This window comes from Quercus lobata, chromosome 8 (genome assembly GCF_001633185.2).
Source record: "Quercus lobata isolate SW786 chromosome 8, ValleyOak3.0 Primary Assembly, whole genome shotgun sequence".
NCBI lineage: Eukaryota > Viridiplantae > Streptophyta > Magnoliopsida > Fagales > Fagaceae > Quercus > Quercus lobata.
The window spans coordinates 27,667,781-27,689,500 of record NC_044911.1 but is presented as its reverse complement, the minus strand read 5'-3'; the positions used below and the strand labels follow the sequence as shown (position 1 = coordinate 27,689,500).

The 21,720-nt window shown below is 35.0% G+C and overlaps 1 protein-coding gene across 1 annotated transcript; it reads left to right on the top strand.

Moving 5' to 3' along the window:
- The first annotated feature begins 15,538 nt into the window (after window positions 1–15,538).
- On the top strand, window positions 15,539–21,236 carry LOC115956036 (homogentisate 1,2-dioxygenase). Its single transcript, XM_031074490.1, has 9 exons — window positions 15,539–15,930; window positions 16,030–16,263; window positions 17,415–17,494; window positions 17,956–18,123; window positions 18,279–18,454; window positions 18,638–18,707; window positions 18,821–18,975; window positions 19,442–19,525; window positions 20,633–21,236. Exons 1-9 carry the CDS (start codon window positions 15,737–15,739, stop codon window positions 20,840–20,842), a joined length of 1,371 nt encoding a protein of 456 aa, XP_030930350.1. The 5' UTR covers window positions 15,539–15,736; the 3' UTR covers window positions 20,843–21,236.
- Window positions 21,237–21,720: the final 484 nt, after the last annotated feature.

The following is a 21,720-nucleotide window of genomic DNA, read 5'->3' as shown; positions in this document are numbered from 1 at the left end:
CAAATCGCGTCCTTACAATTGGCGCTGTCTGTGGGAAAGGCTTGTGTGTTGGCATAGGCGGTAGGTCGAGAGAGTTCCCTTGTCATTTCTAGCAGCTGGTTATGGAGTTCTAGTGTAAAGTTCCGCTAGGGGCTATGATTCTTGATTAGGGGCTATGATTCTTGATTAGGGGCTACGCTTGGTAGCGTCAATCGCATGGGTGGTTCTAGGGGCTTGGTCGAGGAGCTAATTCCCCTAAAACCAAGGTCCCACGCAAAAAACTGAGTTTTGGACAGAACCAAGGTATTGTATGGTCGTCGGACTCAAACCTATGGGGAAACCAACTATTTAGATGAGAAAACTGAGTTTTGGACAGAACCAAGGTATTGTATGGTCCTCGGACTCAAACCTATGGGGAAACCAACTACTTAGATGAGAAAACTGAGTTTTGGACAGAACCAAGGTATTGTATGGTCCTCAGACTCAAACCTATGGAGAAACCAACTACTTAGATGAAAAACTGAATTTTGAAAGAAAAACTGAGTCTCGTAAGGTCGGCTACTTAATAAAAATTCTAAGTTACTCAATCCTCGGCTCAAATACCATAAAAGGTTAAAACTATTAAAGTTGTTAAGAAGATGGTGAAACACCCTACTACTTAGCAACCTGGAGGGGCTGTTCATTTTGTGGGTTGTATGTCTTCGGATGATTACTTCCTGCACCGCACCGAGCATTCAGTTGTCATCTTGGCTATTTTGGGGTAAGTGTTGTTTTCGCAGGTCGGCATTGTTATGCCAAACAATTCTATTAAAGTCGTGTAATATCTTTTCCTTAGCAAAAATTTTGACCCTAAGTGTCATTAGTTCAAGTCTGTATTATTGTGCCGAACAGCACTCGTAAGTTCATAATAGCGCATTTTTCTTTGATAAGGGATTTCGGCCCTAAGTATTGTGCTCTAAGGTCGGCGGTATTGTGCCAGGCCGCCTCAATAAGCTTACCATAATGTTCCTTTCTTTTTCTTCTTAATAGGGGTTTCAACCCTAAGTATCTCTAATTCGATTCGGTAGTATTAAGTCGGATATTGCCTATAAACACAGAGTAAGATCTTTTTATTAACTAGGATTTCGGTCTTAGACATCGGTCAAAGTGTAAAAATAAAAAGAATTCACAAGATAGTATGTCTATTCACGGCGTAACCATTTCAGAAATAAAGAGATAGAATGTGTGAAATAAAGCAATAACAACTTTTATTAATATAAAGAGGTATTACAACGTACAAAGAAGGGCTTAAACAAGCCTATACAGAAGGTGGATTACAAAAATAATAAAAGGAAAACAATAACAATATAACAAATAAACGGTCAGATGTCTTCTTAAACTCGTCTCCGAAATCCTTCCAAACTCTGCCTCAATAGCGCTCATATTGAGATGAGGACCTTCTTCAGAAGAAGAAGGAGGAGAAGAAGAGAAAGAAGGAGGAGAAGAAGAGGAAGAAGGAAAAGCGCCAAGATGGATCTAGCGGTGGAAAGAAGAAGAAAGAAAGGCAAAAGGAGGCACCAGTGGAGGAAAAGAGGAAGAAGCAGGGATGCTTTGTCCCTGCATCAGTCCTGACTCCTAACACGCTGGTGCCATGTTAGCTATGCTCGTAAGAGAGCGGCTGATACTGATAATGGGTGACCCCAGCTCAGTCGCGCCAAAAGCCTGACGCGACGAGCCCCTGCTTCGGATTTTGGCTGAAAGGAGGGTGAGAAGTATCTTGAGTCTTTGCCATCCCTGCCCCGACCGAGCCATTTTTAGCTTCATAAGAACATGGAATTTCTGAGAAGGGAATGTCTCCTTCATTACTTGCTCCTATTTTGAACGAATTACAAATTAAAGTATAACTAGCGGGTAAAGTAAACTCTAGAGGAGTCTAAGGGTTTCAGATTTCAGAGGGATTAAAAGGGTTCATGTACAGGAGAAATAACCTCTCGCTTTTTCTTTTTATATGAGGGGCGAAACGGAAGGTATTTAATATGCTCAGATCTCCAAGAAAATATGTAAACGAAAATATGCCCGCTCCACTTCCCCACACCATCAATAACCATTAAATTTGAATGGTCTCGTAAAGGGAAACTATTAAAGGCACGTTTTGGATAGCCAAACAGCATGAACGCGTTGTGAATGAATTCAAAGGAATGTCTCGTAGACCGGTACATTTCCTGGGCAGATGGAGAAACGCCAACATTAATAAAGGGTTGAGTTAAACGAGCTATAATAAAGGCTTGGTATTACCAAAACCCTCCTCTCCAACCAAGAGGTTGGACAACAGGGCTTTGAGGGGCTATTGTAGGGCCCAATAATTCGTGGGCCAGGCCCATTTATTTGTTGGGGTCCAAAGGCCCAAGCCGAGGAAGGTGATAGCCCAGGCTCGGCAATACAAGTACGAAATAACCTTGGGACACAGCCGAGGACGATTCAGTCCTCGGCATGTCCGAGACCTCACAAGAAGAAAGGGCAAAAATGGTATAGAAATAACTTGGGAAAAAATCTAAAATATCTGTGCCAATAGAAAAGGGTATGCTGGAAAGTGTAACGACCAGGGAAAGCGTAACGACCAGGGAAAGCTGCCCTTACTGCCATTCAATACTCCGCACCTGACAGAGCCATACTCTCCAGCTTTTACAACCACCCCCAACCACTCTGGGTATGGGCTGATGGGACAAGTATCAGTCTTGGAATGTCGATCCTACACGTGGACGAAGGATAAAAAACACAGGCTAGTATAAAAGGAAAAGTAAGCAATTCATAGCAGGGGTTGGGAAAAATGGCAAAAAACCAGAGCCTCCCAGCCCGCCTCCAAGAGAAAGACTCCTAGGGCGAAGACGACTTAACCATATATGGATATCACGAAAAACCCATCGCCTGGTGACCAAGGCCTAGTCTTTCAAACCCATGCTCTACAAATGATATTGTTTGGGCATTTTTACGTGCAAACCCAATACTGTTACAGTTCGTTACAAATCACGTCCTTACAATTTTATTTTTAAAAAATTGGTAAAACATTTTACAAAAACACATGATGACTTCCCCTCCCCTCATTTTAGAGAAGTGCTATGTCTATAATATTTTCATAACAAATTCTAGGTGGTCAATTGTTATTGGTTTTAATTTGAACTCATTACTGAAATTACTTTTTTACCTACTAATAACAGCTAGTAACAACCTACAACCTAAGATTTGTTATGAAAAATATTATAAACATAACATTTCTCATCAAAGTTATCTTCTAAATTTCTCTAATTGAGAGCTTGACAATTAAGTGAGCTTTCATGTATATTACGTTCAGTTTATTTTGAAGTAAAATATTTTTTGGAAAATATGTTTTAATTTTTAGATGTTTATTTGCATGTAAAATATGGTCAAATTTGTAAAATATTTCCGTTGATCTTAAAATCCTTTATAAAAAGTTACAAATCATTTTACCTTTAAAAATTTGGTAAAACATTTTACAAAAACACATGGTGACTTCCCTTTCCCTCATTTGGTGGCTAGGTCACCGGTGTCAGTAGTCTAGTGTTTGGTGTACCCGTTTTGGCAACTAGTGCTAGCAATTAGGTGGCTGGAGACACCATTACAATGATTGATACTAGCAATTCAGTCACCGAAGATGTTGTTTTGGTAGTTTCCAGCGGTCTAGTGGCTAGAGCTACCATTCAAGTCACTAGAGACCGGTCCGATTGTCAAAGCCATCATATCAATTGCTAGTTCGAGAGGTTTGGTCATAGACCTTCAGCACTAGCAGCTCTAATGTTTGAGCCATTAGTTTTGGTGGTTTGCTTGAACAATTTTACATGACATCCAAACATCTGAAAGTATTTTACGTTTGAAAATATTTTATTTCAAAACAAACAGATCATTAATCGTATAACTTAATAAATTGTTTAAACAAGTGGTATAGACACCAAATAAATGCCAATTGATTCAATTGGTCTAGATTACTGGATTTAAGATTATGGGATTTGAATTTATTTGAATTTTATTTAAGGGTTAAGGTATTTTATTGCTATCTTAATTATGATCTATTTTCCTTGTTTCATCTAATATGGTAACCTATTTAATAGTCCCTAGTTTAAGCATAATTCGTATGTTGAATTTGATATATAATATGGATTATAGATATTCTCTCTCTAATTTGGTGGTGATTCTAAGCACCCTTATGTGGTCAAACCTAAAATTTCAAGCATATTCTTGGTGGTGAAGCCTGTGATTACCCCTGATCTACTTTCTTCCCAGTTATTTCGATTTGCTACCCTCCCAATCTTGCATCAAATTTGGTATCAGAGAAAACTTTGATCCCTTTTGCCCTTAAATCAGACTACCAAAATATTTCTCTACACCAACCACCCCAATATTACCAAAACCCCAACGATTGGTATCAAATGCTAAAATAGTCACTTTCCCACCATCAACGCCCAAACATAATAAAGAAAAAAAAAAAGAAAAAAAAAAGCGAAATACCCCAATGCTAACCTGACCATAGTCATTGAGCCAAACATACTTAATTGCCATCGATTTCTCACCAAGCAATTGTAATTAAAAATTTAATAATATTAAAAAATCTAAACCAATAGAATTTTTGACAGAGACTAATCAAAACCCTTGATTGAATAAATTTGAAAGTTAGAGAACTCAATTAAATGAAAGTATAATTAATGCTTGAAATGAATTTTAGTCAAACTTAGAGGGTGAAATTTGCATTTTTGCCTAAATTTTAATAAAAAGATAAAAACAAGTATTTAAAAAAAAAAAAAAAATCTTGCCCCTTTCCTTCCAAAATTTCAAACACAGAGTTTATGTTTTAGATACAAAAGTATGTCACTACCAAAAAATTCCATATGAAGTTAAAAAAATATTGATAGCTAATCGATTAAAGGCGAGATGCAATCGAATATAACAATAAACAGTTAACTCTCATGTTGGCAGGCTCCTGGTGCTAGAAGACACAAACTAAGTTGTGATGCAACATCTGTCAATAGAAGAGAAAATCGAGGTCCACAATTTATATGTCACAACTCTGATATCACAACTCTTTAAGTATGTAGAAAAAATAATGAGTTGATACGGAAGTGATAAATAACTACTAATATTCTAAAATATAAGAATAGTGGCAAACAAATTTATGATCCTAGAATAACTTGCGACATAGCTTTGCTGTGGTTCTTAATTCTTAGAATTATGAAGGGAAACCTATGCATTGATTCAGGCGCAATCAATTCTTTGCGAGCAACTTGAGGCAGTGGAGGTCAGAGGCATTTTTTGGGTCCTGCAATGCAGATAGAAAAGAACATGAGGATGTGTATGGTAATTATAATAGAAGATGATAATGAAATTTGCTTTGGCAGTAGCATCTAGTGATTATCAGTTGGCAACTATCCTGTAGACATATTGACAACTTTGCTCTTTTGATATGTAAATCTAAAAATGGTGTGGCCCATGATTTAATTAATTAGGCCCTTTTAAGTCAAATTTTCTTAGCTGTGCCTGTATGTTATCCTGCTCCTTCGATTTTCTATTTTAATTGATGTGGTGCCTATTAGCAACAAACCAGACAAAAAAGAGAAAGGAAGTGTACAGATTAGATCTCGGCATTTTCTCCCAAAAAAAAAAAAAAAAAAAAAAAGATATTTGACCTCGGCAAAAAGTAAAGTGTACCTATAGCTCCATGCCTCCATGGTTGGCAGCATACATATTTAAAGCAATATTAAATTAATTAGTAATTTTTTTTTTTAAGAAATATTAATTAGGTATGGGTCCAAAATTCTCTATCTTGCTTTTTTCTTTTCTTTTCTTTTTTCTGTTTGGATGAACTCTCTAACCTTTTCCAATTCGGAATCGCACACGTATGACTCGTGGTTTGCTTTGACTGATAATTTCTTGCTTTTTTTTTTTTTGGGTGTTTGGTAGTTTCAGAATAAAATGGTGAAAGAAAATCTATCTCATGGCTAAGTAGAGAAAGTTAAAAGATAGTTTTTCAATTCATTTTAAGGTTACCAATTATAGAAAAATTAGTTGCCAACCTGTGTTATGCACGGGAACTTACCTACTTGTAAGGTAGACTAAAATAATTTTATAAAATCTTAAATTAATTAAGAAATTATACCATTGCATGATTTGCTCTTGTATAATTTCAATTTGTGTTACAAATTGATGAAGAAGCCATTGCTTGAACGTGCAATGACTTACAAAAAATTTGTTTGACAATTTCAGATACTAAAAAAAAAAATAACTCAAAAATTCAGATATTAAAATTTCTGAAAGACCAAAAATAATTTTGTAAATAATTTGATAATTTTACTTCTTGTTAAGTTTGGACTAAATAAAAATAATTTTATGTAAATAAAATGATAATTTTATTTAAATATTGTGCTGACGTGAAAAATTGTGAGAGTTTCAAAAGTTTCAATTTAAAGAGATAGAGTTTCACTCCTTGTTAAGTTTGGATTAAAAAAAAAAAAAAATTGTTTAGAAAAAATGATGAGTTTGAGTTTAAGTTGAACTTGTCAGAGAGATAGAGTTTCACTCCTTGTTAAGTTTGGACTAAACAAAAATAATTTTGTTTTAAAAAATAACAATAATGAGTTTGACTTTAAGTTGGACTTGTTAGAAAAATAGAGTTTCACTCCTTATTACGTTTGAACTAAATAAAAATAATTTTATTTAAATATTGTGCTAACATAAAAAATTATGAGAGTTTCAGAAGTTTCGGTTTTATATATATAAATAAAATAATTTTCTAAAAAATGTTTTTTTTAGATAATCATTCATTTTTTTTTTTATAAATTTTAATGTCAGAATAAAGGGAGGTATGGGAAATAGTTTTAGTCACTTTTATCCATGCAAAAGAATTAGTTGATGTTTTGATTTAATAAAAATAATAATAATTATTATAAAGTAGATATCATAAATTCGAATCTTCTTTCATGAAAAACTTAAGACGGTAAACTTCTTTCATGAAAAACTTAAGACAGTAAACAAATTATCGAATATCTTTTTTTGTTTGTATTATGGCGGATCCAACACTAACGACAAACGCTATTCGATAAAAGGTGATTTTTTACGTACCAAATTATGCTTTATGCATGTTTCACTCGACATTATTATGATGTATCTAAGCAATCATACAATAGATTGATGTGAACTTGCTTTTGATTTTCTTTTTCACCTTTTTTGAGTAATTTCTTTTTATTTACTAGTTCTTTCGTCGGTCTTTGAGATCATTCGTCGATTTTAGAGCTGGCTGTTTCAACAGTTCGTTTGTTGCTCTTCAATTGTCACTTCTATCGGGTAAGTTTTGTTGGGGAAATATTTGTATGTAATTGGCATATTTTTTGACAAAATGTACTTTATTTGTATTTGGGTAAATCTAAGTAGTTTCAAGATGATCATTACAAGTGGTTAAATTAAAGATATGAAGACTACTCAAGAACTGTTCAAGAAAAGTGCAATCTGCAGGTCTCGATACCTGCTCGATAGAAGCTCGATCTGTCGAAATTCATTAAAGCTTAGCAAATGCCTCGATCGATCGAGCTTACGGGTTTCCAGATTACAGTGAGAAACGTTTTATTCTAAAAAGCTATTTGTTTATGGGTTTGTATAATCCTTATAGGATTAGGAAAGCCCAAGGTTTGTGTAAACCTATTTGAAATAGGAGAGCCCATTAAACTCCTATTTAAAGGAGGTGGAAAAAGAAAAACCTAACCCTAGAGAGCTTCATAACGTTTTTTATTTTTTTGAAACCCTAGCCTCTTTCTACAAAAAAAAGAGTTCTTGCTGCATTTCTTGTACGCCTTTGAGTTCTGTAACCAAGCAAAGTCTCTTACACCAACATTGAAGATCTTATTGGTGTTTCTATGTGAAGCTGCTGCAAATCAACTACAACAATCAAAGGGTTGCTGTGAAGTTAGTCACGTACTGAGATTCGTGCAAAGGAGTAAGCCGTGTACTGGGATCCGCGCATCAAATTGGTTAGTCACGTACTTGGAGCCGTGCATCAGAAAGGGGAATTGTCATTACAGAACAAGTCCAATTGGGTATTAGGGTAAGAGTTCAACTGTAGGTTGATAAGGTCTTGGATTCCTTTACTTGTAACCGCTTGTTATAATAATAGTGGAGTTTTGGGAGTGGTGACCTGAAAATCACCCAGTGGGGTTTTTGCCGTTAGGTTTTTGCCGTTAGGTTTTCCCCATTCGTAAACAAATCACCGTGTTATTTATTTTCTGCTGCATAATTAGTTTATTGGTAATTTGTTTGTGCTATCACACGTTTGCATAATAAATTGATTAATTAATAACTTGGCTAATTAATTAATTAATTTCTATCACAAGGGATCATTCAGTTTGTGGCCTATCAAGTTTCTATTCCTCAAATATTTTTCATTTATTTATTTGTAGTTGGGATGGTCGTTGGTCTAGTGTTTGGTTGTCATGTGAGTAATTTTTTCATTTGTCGCTTATAGGTGAAAAGATGTCAAGTAATAGTGACATGATAAGTGAATATTTGTCGTATGTCCATTTGGAGTAGGGTAACGACAAGGTCTCTCCATTAGGGTACGAGTCCATGGTTGACGACTTAGTTGGTTCCTTTGAAAGGGAGCCATCTGTCACGTCCCGAACCCAAATGGGTCCAAAGTATGAGAAAAGAACCATCAAGAAAGAAACAGTAAGAGATTTTTCTTTTCTTTTCTTTTCCACATGATTAGAATAAATATACTGGAATCTCCACATTACAAGTCAGAGTTCTGTAACACATTTACAAATAATGACTAAAAATCATATGCCTCCATAAGATACATGAATATATTACAAAACTCCAAATAGATTACACAAGGTCACAATTTTATCAAGAATAGACAACCTCAACATCAAATCTGGGCCTACCATGCCTAAGGCTAACAAACCTCAAGTGCCCAACCTCCCATGGAATTTATTAAGGCCTTGTTGAACATAGAATAATTGAGTCACCAACCATTTACAGAAAAAGTCTCCCAATTTAACATAGCACTCCAATTACCACCAAATAAAGCAAACTGCATACCCCAGGTATAACTAATTGATTTGAAAAACTGTTAGAGTGTGGGATGAGCTAAAACCCAGTAAGTAACATAATTAATGGGGGCGGGGGAAATGCAAGTTTTATAATAATGAGCATTTTACAAAACATGCTATAATTTGGGAATTTCCATTTTATTTATACAAAAACAATTTCATTAACAACATGACAAGAATAATAGAAATAATTGAGTACCAAGTTTCCCAAAATATCCAATATTATTTCAAAACCAAAAACCTCACCCAAGGTGCCACAAAGACGGAAATGTTACTAAGACATCATACCGCCACAGACTGTTCAGAACCCAAACACACTAGCATGATACGTATCTCTTTTGGCATGTGGTCTAATAGCCCTGCCTAGCCTCACCCACACACACAAGGATTTACCACTTCCCCTTATGGGCAGTAGGGAATGATGCATTCCACAGTACCCGTTTTGCATGTGGTCTTTTTGGCCTTATGGGCAGCAACCTTAGTCATACACTTAAGGATTTACCCGTGTCATGCAAAGTGGGAGCTTCCAACTGGGCTTGTCGTCACAAAGACGAAGTAATCACACGTGACCAAGACGTCATCACAAAGATGGGTAATCACCAACATCATAGCACAAGGGCAAACCCACATCAAAAGCTCACAAGTTAAATGTATTCAAACTATATAGTTTACTTCCAAGTAGTTTCATAAGATATTTCAATAACCAAATATCCACAATATTCTCAAAGTCCTCAAAATCATTTTTTGTCACAAATATTTTGCATCAATTTCCCAAATAATACAATTTAAGACAAAACATCTTTAGTATTTCCAAAATAATACCATAAATCCATGAAATCCACTATCAAATGAATTCAAATATACTTTTTTTTTCCAAGTCAAATATTCATGCATTTCCCCATGTGTAATATTAAACATGATGAACTTTTCATATGTAATCATATATAACAAGGTCATAACACAACACTTTTTAAGAAAACATAATCCCACAAATAATTTTCCAAAATATGTTTGACCCAAAAATAGCGTTTATGCAACAAGGTTATTTTCCAAAAATCTCATTAAAAAACTACTTACCTCGCACCCCGCAAAGCCTAATTCCTCAAGCTCCAAAGGAGATTAGTTAGAACTTAAACAATATCAAGCAAAATTATCACGATTAGCACAAGGCTTGATATTGCATCTAGCTACAAATTAGAAATCACTAAATAAGAAATTAATTAGGCAAGCCTAAGTATTTAACCTCACAAATAATGTATTCCACTTCCAAAGTTTCTCAACAATTTAATTTACAAGGCATAGACTCTAATTTATGGACTTAAATCATTTAAGGTATTCTCCCTAACATTAAAACTTCAACACTTAATAAGTAGTTCCCACAAGGTTTACACAACATCATCAAGAGACCCATGAAACCAAAATCACAATATCCTCCAGGACAAACAATATAAATCTTTAACTAGCTCCAAATAAACCCAATAGCAATGGAAAATTTTGATTTACCAACTATCATATGATATAGCTCAAAACCCATAAATTTCCACCATAAATAAATCTTAGATAGATACCATTTGTAAAAACCATAAACCCACTCATCAAATAAGTCCACCAAATCAAAAACCCATATACACAATCACAAGAATATCACCCAAGAAGCTCAAAAATCACATGAATATCATTTCCAAAACTTAGATTAAAAGAACCTCATACAAAAGTATAAAACCCACCAAAAAGATTAGAAATTTTTACCTCAAATAAAAGATATGAGTGAGTCTTAACTTTTTCCTATGGAGTTTTTTTGGTAAACCTTGTTGAGAAAATGGTGGAGGTGGCTGTGAGATGAGCACCAGTGAAAGAATGAAAGAGAGATGTAGAGAGTAGTGTATGTGGGCATGTTTATGCTTGAGTGTGACAATAAAAGAAAATGAAGGCAACCCCTTCACTAGCTAGCCAAGGGAGAGGGTGAGATATTTTGTGAGAATGAGTGATTGGGAAATAAGGGGGGTAGGTGAAGGCTCACATGGGTCTCAAAATTTGACCACATTCTTTCTTTTTTGGCGTAAATGCACTTTTAGTTCTTACATTTTGACTTTTTTTTTCCATTTTAGTCCCTACATTTTATTTTTACCACTTTTAGTCCCTAAACCAATTAATGCGAGACATTTAAGTCCTTGAAGCACCATTCTGTCACCAGACTAACGGGAAAACTGACAGATTAATAAAATAATAATAAATTTTCTAACCTTCTTATTTTTTTTAAAAAGAAAAGAAAAGATTTTCAATTAAATTTTATTTTATTTTATTTTTTTTTTGTGAAGAACATGAAGAATCTAGAACATGTGTTCATTTGGTTAAAAACATAATTCTGAATGAGCTCCTTTAGCATCGTCGTACCCTCCGGGTAGTTCAACAAAACGTCACAGATCTGCCGAGTCAGGTCTACCTTCTGACTGAAGTCTTCAAGTTCCACAAACATCGACGACGTCAACGACTCCATTTCCAGATCAGATGAAATCAGATCAAATTTGTCATTCGTGGAGGAGAGCTGCCTGTTTGGGTTTCTTTTTTCTTTTCTTTTTGGAATTGAATTGGTCGCTTGAGGGCGATTGAGACTATTTGCTTTCCTTTGTCTATGTTGTTTTGTAAGGTTTTGCAGTTTGTAGTTGTACGAGCCAAGGCCAACGAATGAAAAGGGTTTTTTTTTTTTTTTTTTTGGTTCAATTCAACCGCTAGTCGGTGGGACTTACTTTTAGTGCGTCGAAGGTGGATCTGGTGATCAAGATTGTACAGGTTTTGGTTGATGGATTTTGGATCTTAGTTGTTTGATTTGGTGGCTTGATGGACGGCGTGGGTGGGTTGTTTTTCATGGGTCTTAATCTTTCTTTTTAGTGGCAGATTTCAATTGTTTCTATTTTTTTGCTTGGGTTTGATCTTCATGTTCTTTGATTCGGTGGTGGTGATTTGGGTTTTTTTTTTTTTTTTTTCAATGGGTTTTTTTTTTTTTGTTTGTTTGCTAAGAAAATTTATGGATTTGAAGGCTAAGGTTTGCTTTACTGGGGATATGGGTTTGGGGTTTGGTTAGGATCTGGGTTTAGGGTTTGTTTTTTGCTAGAGATTGATTATAGGGAAGAACACAAAGAACATGAACATGTTCTTCCCAAAAAAAGAGAAACAAAATTAATTGAAAATCTTTTCTTTTCTTTTTTAATAAATAAGAAGGTTAGAAATTTTATTATTATTTTATTAATAAAGGCATGCGAAACATGTTATTCTACTAACCCTAGACCTAAACTTGTGAAAATTAAACTTAACAAGACTTAAACAAAGGATTAAAACTAAGCAAAACAAACAAAATTGCAAGAACCCTAAATCTGCATTTTTGGGCACGAGTATGCGTACGCATACATGAGTATGTGTACACATGCCTCTAGTATGCGTACGTATACATAAGTATGTGCACGCATACACGCCCAGAAACACAATTTTAAAGCAAGCAACAAAACAATAATTAAACCAAACCTAACTTGCTTCTAATATAAAACTAAACAACCTAAACTAACAACAAAGATATCAAAAATAAACAAAACAAAATCTATTTCTAAACATGCATTGGATCTAACAACAAACAAGAGCAACACTTAACACATCAAAACATATTCATCAATATATCAAATTATATCAACTTTCCAATCAAAACATGATGAGACAAAACAAAATAAAATCAAACAAAACAAAACATATTTCTAAGCATGAATAACATATAAATTAACTAAGAACAACAAAAACACAAATGATAAAAGAACCAAATCAAGGAAAAGCCATGAAGAGAGACTCACCTTGCTCTGGAATACAAACTTGATTGATATTCAACCGGCCCTTTAGTGCCTACACAATAAGATTCAATGAGATATCAAGGTAAAAGAAGATTTCCAATAGTTCATAGTTATCATAACTCAAAATAAAAATGATGTTATTGAAAAGGTTGTTTTGAAAAAGGTTTTTGGAAGAATTTAGAAAGTAGTTTCTGACTTAAGACTACTAGAGAGAGGTTTGGAAGAACCAAAAAACGTTCATGGTGGCTGTGTGTGCAAAAAATTAGAGTTAGAAAAGTGTTTTGGAGAATTTTAGGTCAAAAATCAACTCTCTCTAGCTAGGGTTTGAGTTTAGAGGTATAAGAATGTATTTATATGTTAAAACTAGGGTTTTCAGGCTTATTTTTAGGGTTTTGGACATTCCAAAGGGTCTAGGGGCCGGGCCCCATCAAAGAGGGAGGCTTTGGGCTCTAAAACGTGAAGTTCTGAGGTTCTAGAATAGGCCCTGCGTATGCAAGTTTGTGTATGCATATGCAGGTTCGTGCATGCGTACACATGAAGTTTCATGCATACGTACAACTCTGATAGCTCGACTTCAAACGGTCATAACTCACTCAATGTAAGTCCAAATTAGGTAAAATCTGTATTCAAATTAAAGCCTAGTATGTCTACTTTCCAATGAAACAAATTGAACTCAAAAAGTATTTGTGGATCAAAAGTTACGGTCAAAACAATAAGCAAAGGTCATTTTTAACAATGTTTTCAAAGCAATTTGAGCACTTTTGAGTTGTGATTACTTCTAAACTATCAAAATAACTTCAATTACCTATGTAAAGCTCATTATTGGGACCGAGGACTAAAGTTTATTAACCGAGTACAAAATATGGTGTCTACAAGTGCCCGACGATCCTCCAGCTTGATTTTTGTAATCCTTAAAATTGATTGTTTCTTTTATATTTTAAGTCAGTTGAAAAAAATTTAGGTGCCTTGTTTTGGGTACAAATAAGTTCATAACTATTCGGGGTGCCTTGTTTTGGCACAAGTTAACATCTTTATGCCCTCATCGAGCTTGAACATATACTTTTATATCTATAATGTCCTTTCTATTTTCACATGCTCCCTGGATATGTTTGTTGTTTATGCTTGCCGAATATTTTTATGCTTCCATCAGTCTTGAATGCATCTTTTGTTTTCTGTTAAGATATAATTTGCTTGTAGAATATTCTTGCTGACCTTCTCGAAGGCACCTTCAGTCAAGTTTAATGGTTGTCTATGTACACGTTCATCGGGTTTACTCCGTTAGACCAAATGAGAGCATGTGTTTCACTAAAATAGGCCAAGTGTTAGTGCTCGTCGATATTTTAGTCGTCGGTCCATTCCTTAGGTAGGACTTAGATTGAGTGAAGGACCAAGTACGTGTCAGTATTTTTGGTCGCCGATCCATCCCGTTGATAGGATTTAGATTGTATAAAGGACCAAGTACCCGTTAGTATTTTGGTCGTCGATCCATCCCTTAGGTGGGACTTTAGATTGAATGAAAGAGTAAGCAACCGTCGATATTTTTGGTCGTCAGTCCATCCCGTAGGTAGGACTTAAATTGTATAAAGGACCAAGTACCCATCAATATTTTGGTCGTCGGTCCATGCCTTAGGTAGGACTTAGATTGAATGAAGGACCAAGCACCCATCGATGTTTTGGTCGTTGATTCATCTCGTAGGTAGGACTTATCTTTATCTTAAGTGATCTTGCACCCGTCGATGTCTTTGGTTGTCGATCACCCTGTAGGTAGGATTTGGCTTTATTTTGAATGACCATACACCTGTCATTGTCTTTGGTCGCCAAGCCAACCTGCAGGTAGGATTTAGCTTTACTTTGAGTGACAATGCAAAAGTGATGTTAGTTGTACCATTTTGTGAAAAATAAAATGGTACACAAAAAATTGTACAGAGGATTTATATTCATAATGGTCCTATACAAAAGTAATGTTACACAAATTATAATGGGAAAAATACTCACACACCCACTGAACTTTAGAGTAGTGGCCATTATACTCCCTAAATTTTTGTTTTGGCCAATTTACTCTACGAACTTTGCAAATGTGCCAAATTAATATTTTTGTTAAAAAAGTAACAGACTTCTCACGTGAAGGTAAATCCAACTGTGACATCTCTCAATACTGCCTTACTTTCTTAATTAGTTGCAAAATTTGTTATTATTGGTAGAAAGTCTAGGCAAATCATTAAAATAAAAATTCTTTAGGCTTACTCTAATCAAGACATCCAAGTTCCTCACAATAAGTTTAGAGTCAATTTAGTTCCCATTAAATATTTGACAACAATGGAGAGGAAAAGGAGTTGTGGGCCAAGAGGAGAACCCCATAAATGAATTTAATTGTAACAAAACAATTAAGTGAAAAATGAGTAATTATTAAATGTTTTCAAAGTACTATAAATGTGTACCCTTATCTCTTATATAATTATGGATCTCTCTGATTAGATTTATGATAAGATCTAAAATTTATGTAGAATGAGATTCTACACATTTATTTATGATTATTAAATATTCAATAAATTTGCGTGAAAAATGTAGTTTTGGTATATCTCATTAATAGGCCTACGTCTCTTGTAACGGACAATATCGCCACGACATCATGATTATGACATCTTTCTCATTTCTCAATTTTCCTGCCAATCCTCCCTTTCTCTCCTTTATAAAATGGTGATTCAATGACTCCTTCAACTCAACATGCAAATAATAAAATATAAGATAATACCCACCTTCACCTTCACCTTCAACTTCACCTTGGCCTTGAACCTTCTCTTGTACTTCTTCTTCAATAGATAAAGATAAACATAATAAATGGAGAATAAGAGGGCAGAAGAAGCAGAAGAGGTGGAGTACCAATCTGGGTTCGGAAACCACTTGGCTTCGGAGGCAATCCCAGGAGCTCTTCCCAAAGGTCAAAACAGCCCTCTTATCTGCCCTTTCGGCCTCTACGCCGAACAGATCTCTGGCACCCCCTTCACCTCTCCTCGCAAGCTCAATCTTCGCAGGTCTGATTGAATTAATAATTAATTGCTGATTGCCTTGCTTTACTTTCAAAATAATTGCATAGCTGCTAGTTTCGTTACTTTTGAATATGTGGGCTGCAGTTGGCTATATCGGATAAAACCATCAGTTACACATGAACCGTTTAAACGTCGGGAAGCAGGTCATGAGAAGCTGGTTAGTGAATTCAACAACCAGTCCAAAGCTTCTACCACCCCAACTCAGCTACGATGGAACCCCCCTCATATTCCCGATCAACCCACGGATTTTATCGATGGCTTATACACTGTGTGCGGGGCTGGCAGCTCATTCCTACGCCATGGATTTGCTATTCACATGTAACTAATTTCCCTATTTCATTCTTTCTTTCTTTTTTTACGACTACATTTACGCCATTAGCCATACCATATATATTCATGTGAGTATGACATTAATTACTGTATTCCTCACTATTATTTCCCTACTTTGTTTGGTAATTATTAGTTAATTTGCATTCTGCCTCGAATTCTTTTAGAATTTAGTTTTTTTTTTTTTTTTTTTTTTTTTTTTTTTTTTTTTTTTTTTAATTTGTTATGTATGAATTGATTATCAGGTATTAAGGTAAGGACACCCAGTTCTTCACTTCCACAAATATCATATATGGACCTATCAGTTTTTTTTTTTTTTTTTTTTTTTTTCATTTTAAAATTCACTTTTTTCTAAGGTGCAGCTTTTTTCAAACAATCTCAATTTCAAAAAGTTAAAAAATAAGCTATGCGAACTTTATTGTTAGATGAAGTCCAAGTTTTATCTTATCTTATGATTCTGATTATTATTATTATTTTAATAAATAGAAAGAAAGAAAGAAAGAAGAAAATAACAGGGTATTGTACTTTAAAGTTTAAACTGTGTTTAATTGCTCAGAAATACCAGTTAAAGAAACTTTGGATTTTTTTGTTTTGAGTTTTACAGCTGTCAAATGGCTGACCTTTAGTGTTGGAGAAACAGCTAAAGTCAAGGTTTAAAAAAGCTGTGATGTTATAATAAATTAACTTAATTTATTTACTATCTCAAAGCTAAATAGTTTCTCTTGACTGCCAATGGTTTGCTAAAATGTAGTGAACTGGAGCTAGTGTTACTTAAGAGTGTTCTGTTTATTCATTTTTTCTTTATATGCTCAGTGGCAACTAAATAACTGGTTCATAGTTCAATGTGTGAAAGTGATGTAAGAAATGCTAACAAGCAGTTGTCTTTTTACTTAAGTTATTTATTTTTACTGCATAAGGGGAAGACTTGTGCACTGGGTACGACCTCGTTTTTATATCTTTCACACAATTTTTGTTGCTGTCTTGCTTTCATTTTCAAGTTTGCAAAATTTCTTCAGTAGAAATATTTTCCGAAGAGATTAATGAATTCCTAGATCCTAAATCTTCTTTTTTTATGTTAACACATGAATGAAATTATGAAGGTTTTATGTACACCTTGATAGATTGAGGAATTAAATTTGTAGGTATACTGCCAACAAATCTATGACTAACTGTGCCTTTTGCAATGCTGATGGTGACTTCTTGATAGTGCCTCAACAGGGAAGTAAGTGATGTTTCTATCTTAAAGGTTGATTTTAATTTTGGTTTCTCTTAAATAGGGATTTTCCCCCCTGATATCCTGTTAGAAGGCCATACTTTGTTAAAAATTGGAAAGGGATAAAGTCTGCAGATGTCTTTCTGTTTATGTACTCATATGAAAGACAATTTCCCTTAATAGATGGAGATTTTTAGACACTGATTGCTTAATTTTAGAGGGTGATGAACGAATTCACCTTTGAATGAGCTCTTTGATGCGAAACACATACCCATAGTGCCCTCCTGTTGGAGGATTGGCATTCCAAGAGTCTTATATTCTGAGCTTGTATCTAATTGTTGGCTCCTTGTGCTACTAGGTATTTGAAATTTTGCAAGTACACTGTTTAAAAAATCTAACCCTTTTTGTGAGGGTATTCTGTGTTAAATTGATAGGAGTTTTCTTTCTTACACTCTATGCTGGTTGTGCAGGGCTATGGATCACTACTGAATGTGGAAGATTGCAAGTTTCCCCAGGTGAAATTGCCGTTCTACCTCAGGGATTTCGTTTTGCTGTTAATTTGCCTGATGGCCCATCACGTGGTTATGTTGCTGAGGTTTTTGGTACCCATTTTCAACTTCCTGATCTTGGACCCATAGGTACGTAGTCTCTTGTTCAGCTGGTGGTGTTTGAGTAAAAAACAAGTGCGATTATTTTTTTGTCTCAAATTATATGACATAGAGTACTTAATTGATCAATCGTTAAACTTCAATACTTCCAAAAGTGAGAATATTATTAATTTGATTGCATGTAGGTGCTAATGGTCTTGCTGCTCCAAGGGACTTCCTTGTGCCTACAGCCTGGTTTGAAGAGAGTTCCTATCCAGGCTTCACTATTGTACAAAAGTTTGGTGGCGAACTCTTTACTGCTAGACAAGATTTCTCTCCATTCAATGTTGTTGCTTGGCATGGTAACTATGCTCCGTATAAGGTGGGTGTTACTTTTAAGAAAACGTCTTTTTTGCATGAATGAAATAAAAAGGATAGGCAGCTCTCTCTCTCTCTCTCTCTTCTCAGCTGTTTATATAACATTTTGGACTGTTAAAACTCTCTAGATATGACTATGATAACCATAAAGGGACTTGATTTGATGTAATATCTGATTTGCTTGCAGTATGATCTAAGTAAGTTCTGCCCTTACAATACAGTTTTAATCGATCATAGTGATCCATCAATAAATACAGGTATGCTTAATGGTGTGCTTTTATTATTTCAAATTTGGGTTAATGAGGTTTTCGCTTTCACTTATAAAGTGTGTTTGATTATCTTAGTTTATTATTTTGCAATTATTATGCAGTATTGACGGCACCAACTGAAAAACCTGGCGTTGCTCTGCTTGATTTTGTCATTTTTCCTCCCCGATGGTTGGTTGCAGAGCATACATTCCGGCCTCCATATTATCATCGCAATTGTATGAGTGAATTTATGGGCCTCATTCACGGTGGATATGAGGTTGTTCTCAAAATCTAATTTAAACTACTTGTCTCATCGTGTTGTGAATGTTACATGTGGTGGACAAAGTAATTTCCTAATATTTGGGGATTATATATTGGCTGAGAATGGGATGTAAAATTCTTTGTACTGTTGGGGAAGGTGGTTGCTGCATATATTCAAATGCCAAACTTCTTTTTTATGCTGTTAATATTTAAAATAAATAATTAACATGCGGTTTCTAAATGCATGTTAGTCATTTAATATCGTAAGATGTCTTTGTAGAATCATCACATTTTAGGGTCATATACATGTTGAAGTCTTCCTGGCAACAGATGGGAAAATCGTGTTGTCCAGTTCTGGCCTATTATACTGTGTATATAAGGCATGCATGTGCAGAACAATTTGGCATATGAGGAAGTGGATACTTTAATTCAGCTTTGTTCTGCATTCTATTATACAATTTATTTCATAATCTTGTTTTCAGGCGAAAGCTGACGGGTTTCTCCCTGGTGGTGCAAGTCTTCATAACTGCATGACTCCCCATGGGCCTGATACCAAGACATATGAGGTATGTATTTTATAAGCAACCCAAAGAAAAAGATGATGGCTTCGTTTTATTTTTTTGGTTAAAATATAAATTACTCCTTTCAAGATTATATCTGCTGTCAATCTGATCCCTCTGCATTTAATTTAATACCTAAACTTCCATATTGAGGTCAGTTTGGTCTTCCATCCATATCCATTAATGCTGTTAATTTTCATGTGAGTTAAAGGTGCTGACCAAAACAGTATCCTTTTAGTGCAAAAAATTGAGAAAAAAGAAAAGAAAAGAGAGAGCAGGTGCTGTGTGGTGGATGGGGTAGGATAGCTCTTGCTCACCTCATCACCATCCTTCTTTCCTTTTCTTATTCTTCTTGTCCTCCTTCAAGTTCTTCTTCAATTCAAATATGTAAAAATTATCGTCATCAAACCAGACCTAGTTAAAGTAGATCTAGAAGAGATTCCCCATCTTCTCCTAAACTACCTTAGTATTCAAATCTGATAAACAAGAGGAAAAATAAATCCCCCAAAATGAATTCAATGAAGCAAACAATCCCAAATTCATCTTTTGTTTTTCACTTTATGTCTTTGATTTTTTTTTTTTTTTTCACCCAGATTTGCTTTCCGCTCTACTCTCCCCTCACTAATTACCCTAACCCCTCCCCATGTTTCTCTTCCTAATCTATTTCTTCATTATTTACCTCTTTTATGTTTTTTCTTTCTCCCAACACTCTCCCTCTCATTTTTTCACCAATACTTCATCAGTTTGACGGTTATGTGTGGGTGACATGGCATTTAACAGCTAGATGGAAGGATCATATTGATAGCAATCTGAAAGTTCAATAAAATTGTTTAAATTCGAAAGAGAGATCAAATTAATGGCAATCTGAAACATAGAGGGTCATATATCGGCTCCATTTCCAGAACTTGAAACCTTGAGTGGATCTAATGTTGAACACTTCAAACCTTGAGTCAACTCCTGGGGAGTCCCTTTACTGGCCAATGATATAATCTTGTTCATTAGGGTTAGATTCAATGAATAGTCCTGATCTAACCATATCATATAATCTTGTTCATTAGGGTTAGAGTCAATGAATAGTCCTGATCTAACCATATCGCTCATTTTGATGCACAGACAACAATTGCAAGTGGAAATGAGGCAGGGCCGCATAAAATAACTGATACCATGGCTTTTATGTTTGAATCGTGTTTAATACCCCGCGTCTGCTCTTGGGCTCTTGAGTCTCCCTTAATGGATCATGATTATTACCATTGTTGGATAGGCCTGAGATCCCATTTTACAGGCGAAGGGACAGATATGAAAAGTCTAAACATACAGAATTGACATGATGATACTGAAAGTGGAGGCGAGTCTATCGTGTTAATATATAGAACAAACATTATCAGCTTGAAGCAACCATAAGTCAATCCAGCATGTATATAATACAATAAAAGAGCATCTAAAGTGTGGATATATTAGATATATAGAGTTTTATTTTTCTGTCTTGTCTTAGTTTGCTTAATAGCATGATTGTATCAAACTTCTACAAATGTTTCAACCTACCAACATGGCCTTGTATCAGTTTTAAGGGTCTAATAAGCATTGCCTGAGTTGCAAATATTGATAAGCACCTTCCACTTGTGATTGCGGATGATGTATTTTATCCAAATTTTGGGTGAAAAGTTTTCTCTGAACAGTGGCTGTTTCTATTGGATATATGTGATTACTATAATTCTGATCAGACAACTGATTTTTAGTGTTTTTCTGAAGTCACTTTCGTACAAGCAATGTGCCTCACTCCCTCTCTCACACTCAAAGAAATCAGTTCTATATGCTTATTTTGTTGTGTTTGAAAGTCGGGCATCCTAATTGTTAGAAATATAACTGTTAGACTTTGAAATATAATAGTCCAATAGCATAGGCTCAAGCCTAATCTTATATTGTGTGCAAGTTAAGTCTCCTACTACTTGTACTATAAATTTATAAGTTTATTAACCATAGTTAATGTGCGGTTAGTCTAGAGTTTAGCCTACTAAATAATGAACTGATAGCTTGTTTGGGTAGAGGGGGAGTAGAAGAGAGTAGAGTAGAGGGAGGGAGAGTAAGTTAAATTACCTTATTTAGATGTTTTCTAAGGGAGGAGGGAGAGGGGTTTGGAGGAATTCTAACTTCTTCTAACTCTTCATTTTTAATTTTCCCAAATTGGAAAGATTTGGAGGGAG

Excerpts from the sequence above, each read along its gene's own strand:
- LOC115956036 (XM_031074490.1), top strand. The coding sequence starts at position 15,737 with ATGGAGAATAAGAGGGCAGAAGAAGCAGAAGAGGTGGAGTACCAATCT. Across the intron at positions 18,455-18,637 it reads GTAACTATGCTCCGTATAAG|TATGATCTAAGTAAGTTCTG; the intron begins GTGGGTGTTACT and ends ATTTGCTTGCAG. Across the intron at positions 18,976-19,441 it reads TCATTCACGGTGGATATGAG|GCGAAAGCTGACGGGTTTCT; the intron begins GTTGTTCTCAAA and ends TCTTGTTTTCAG.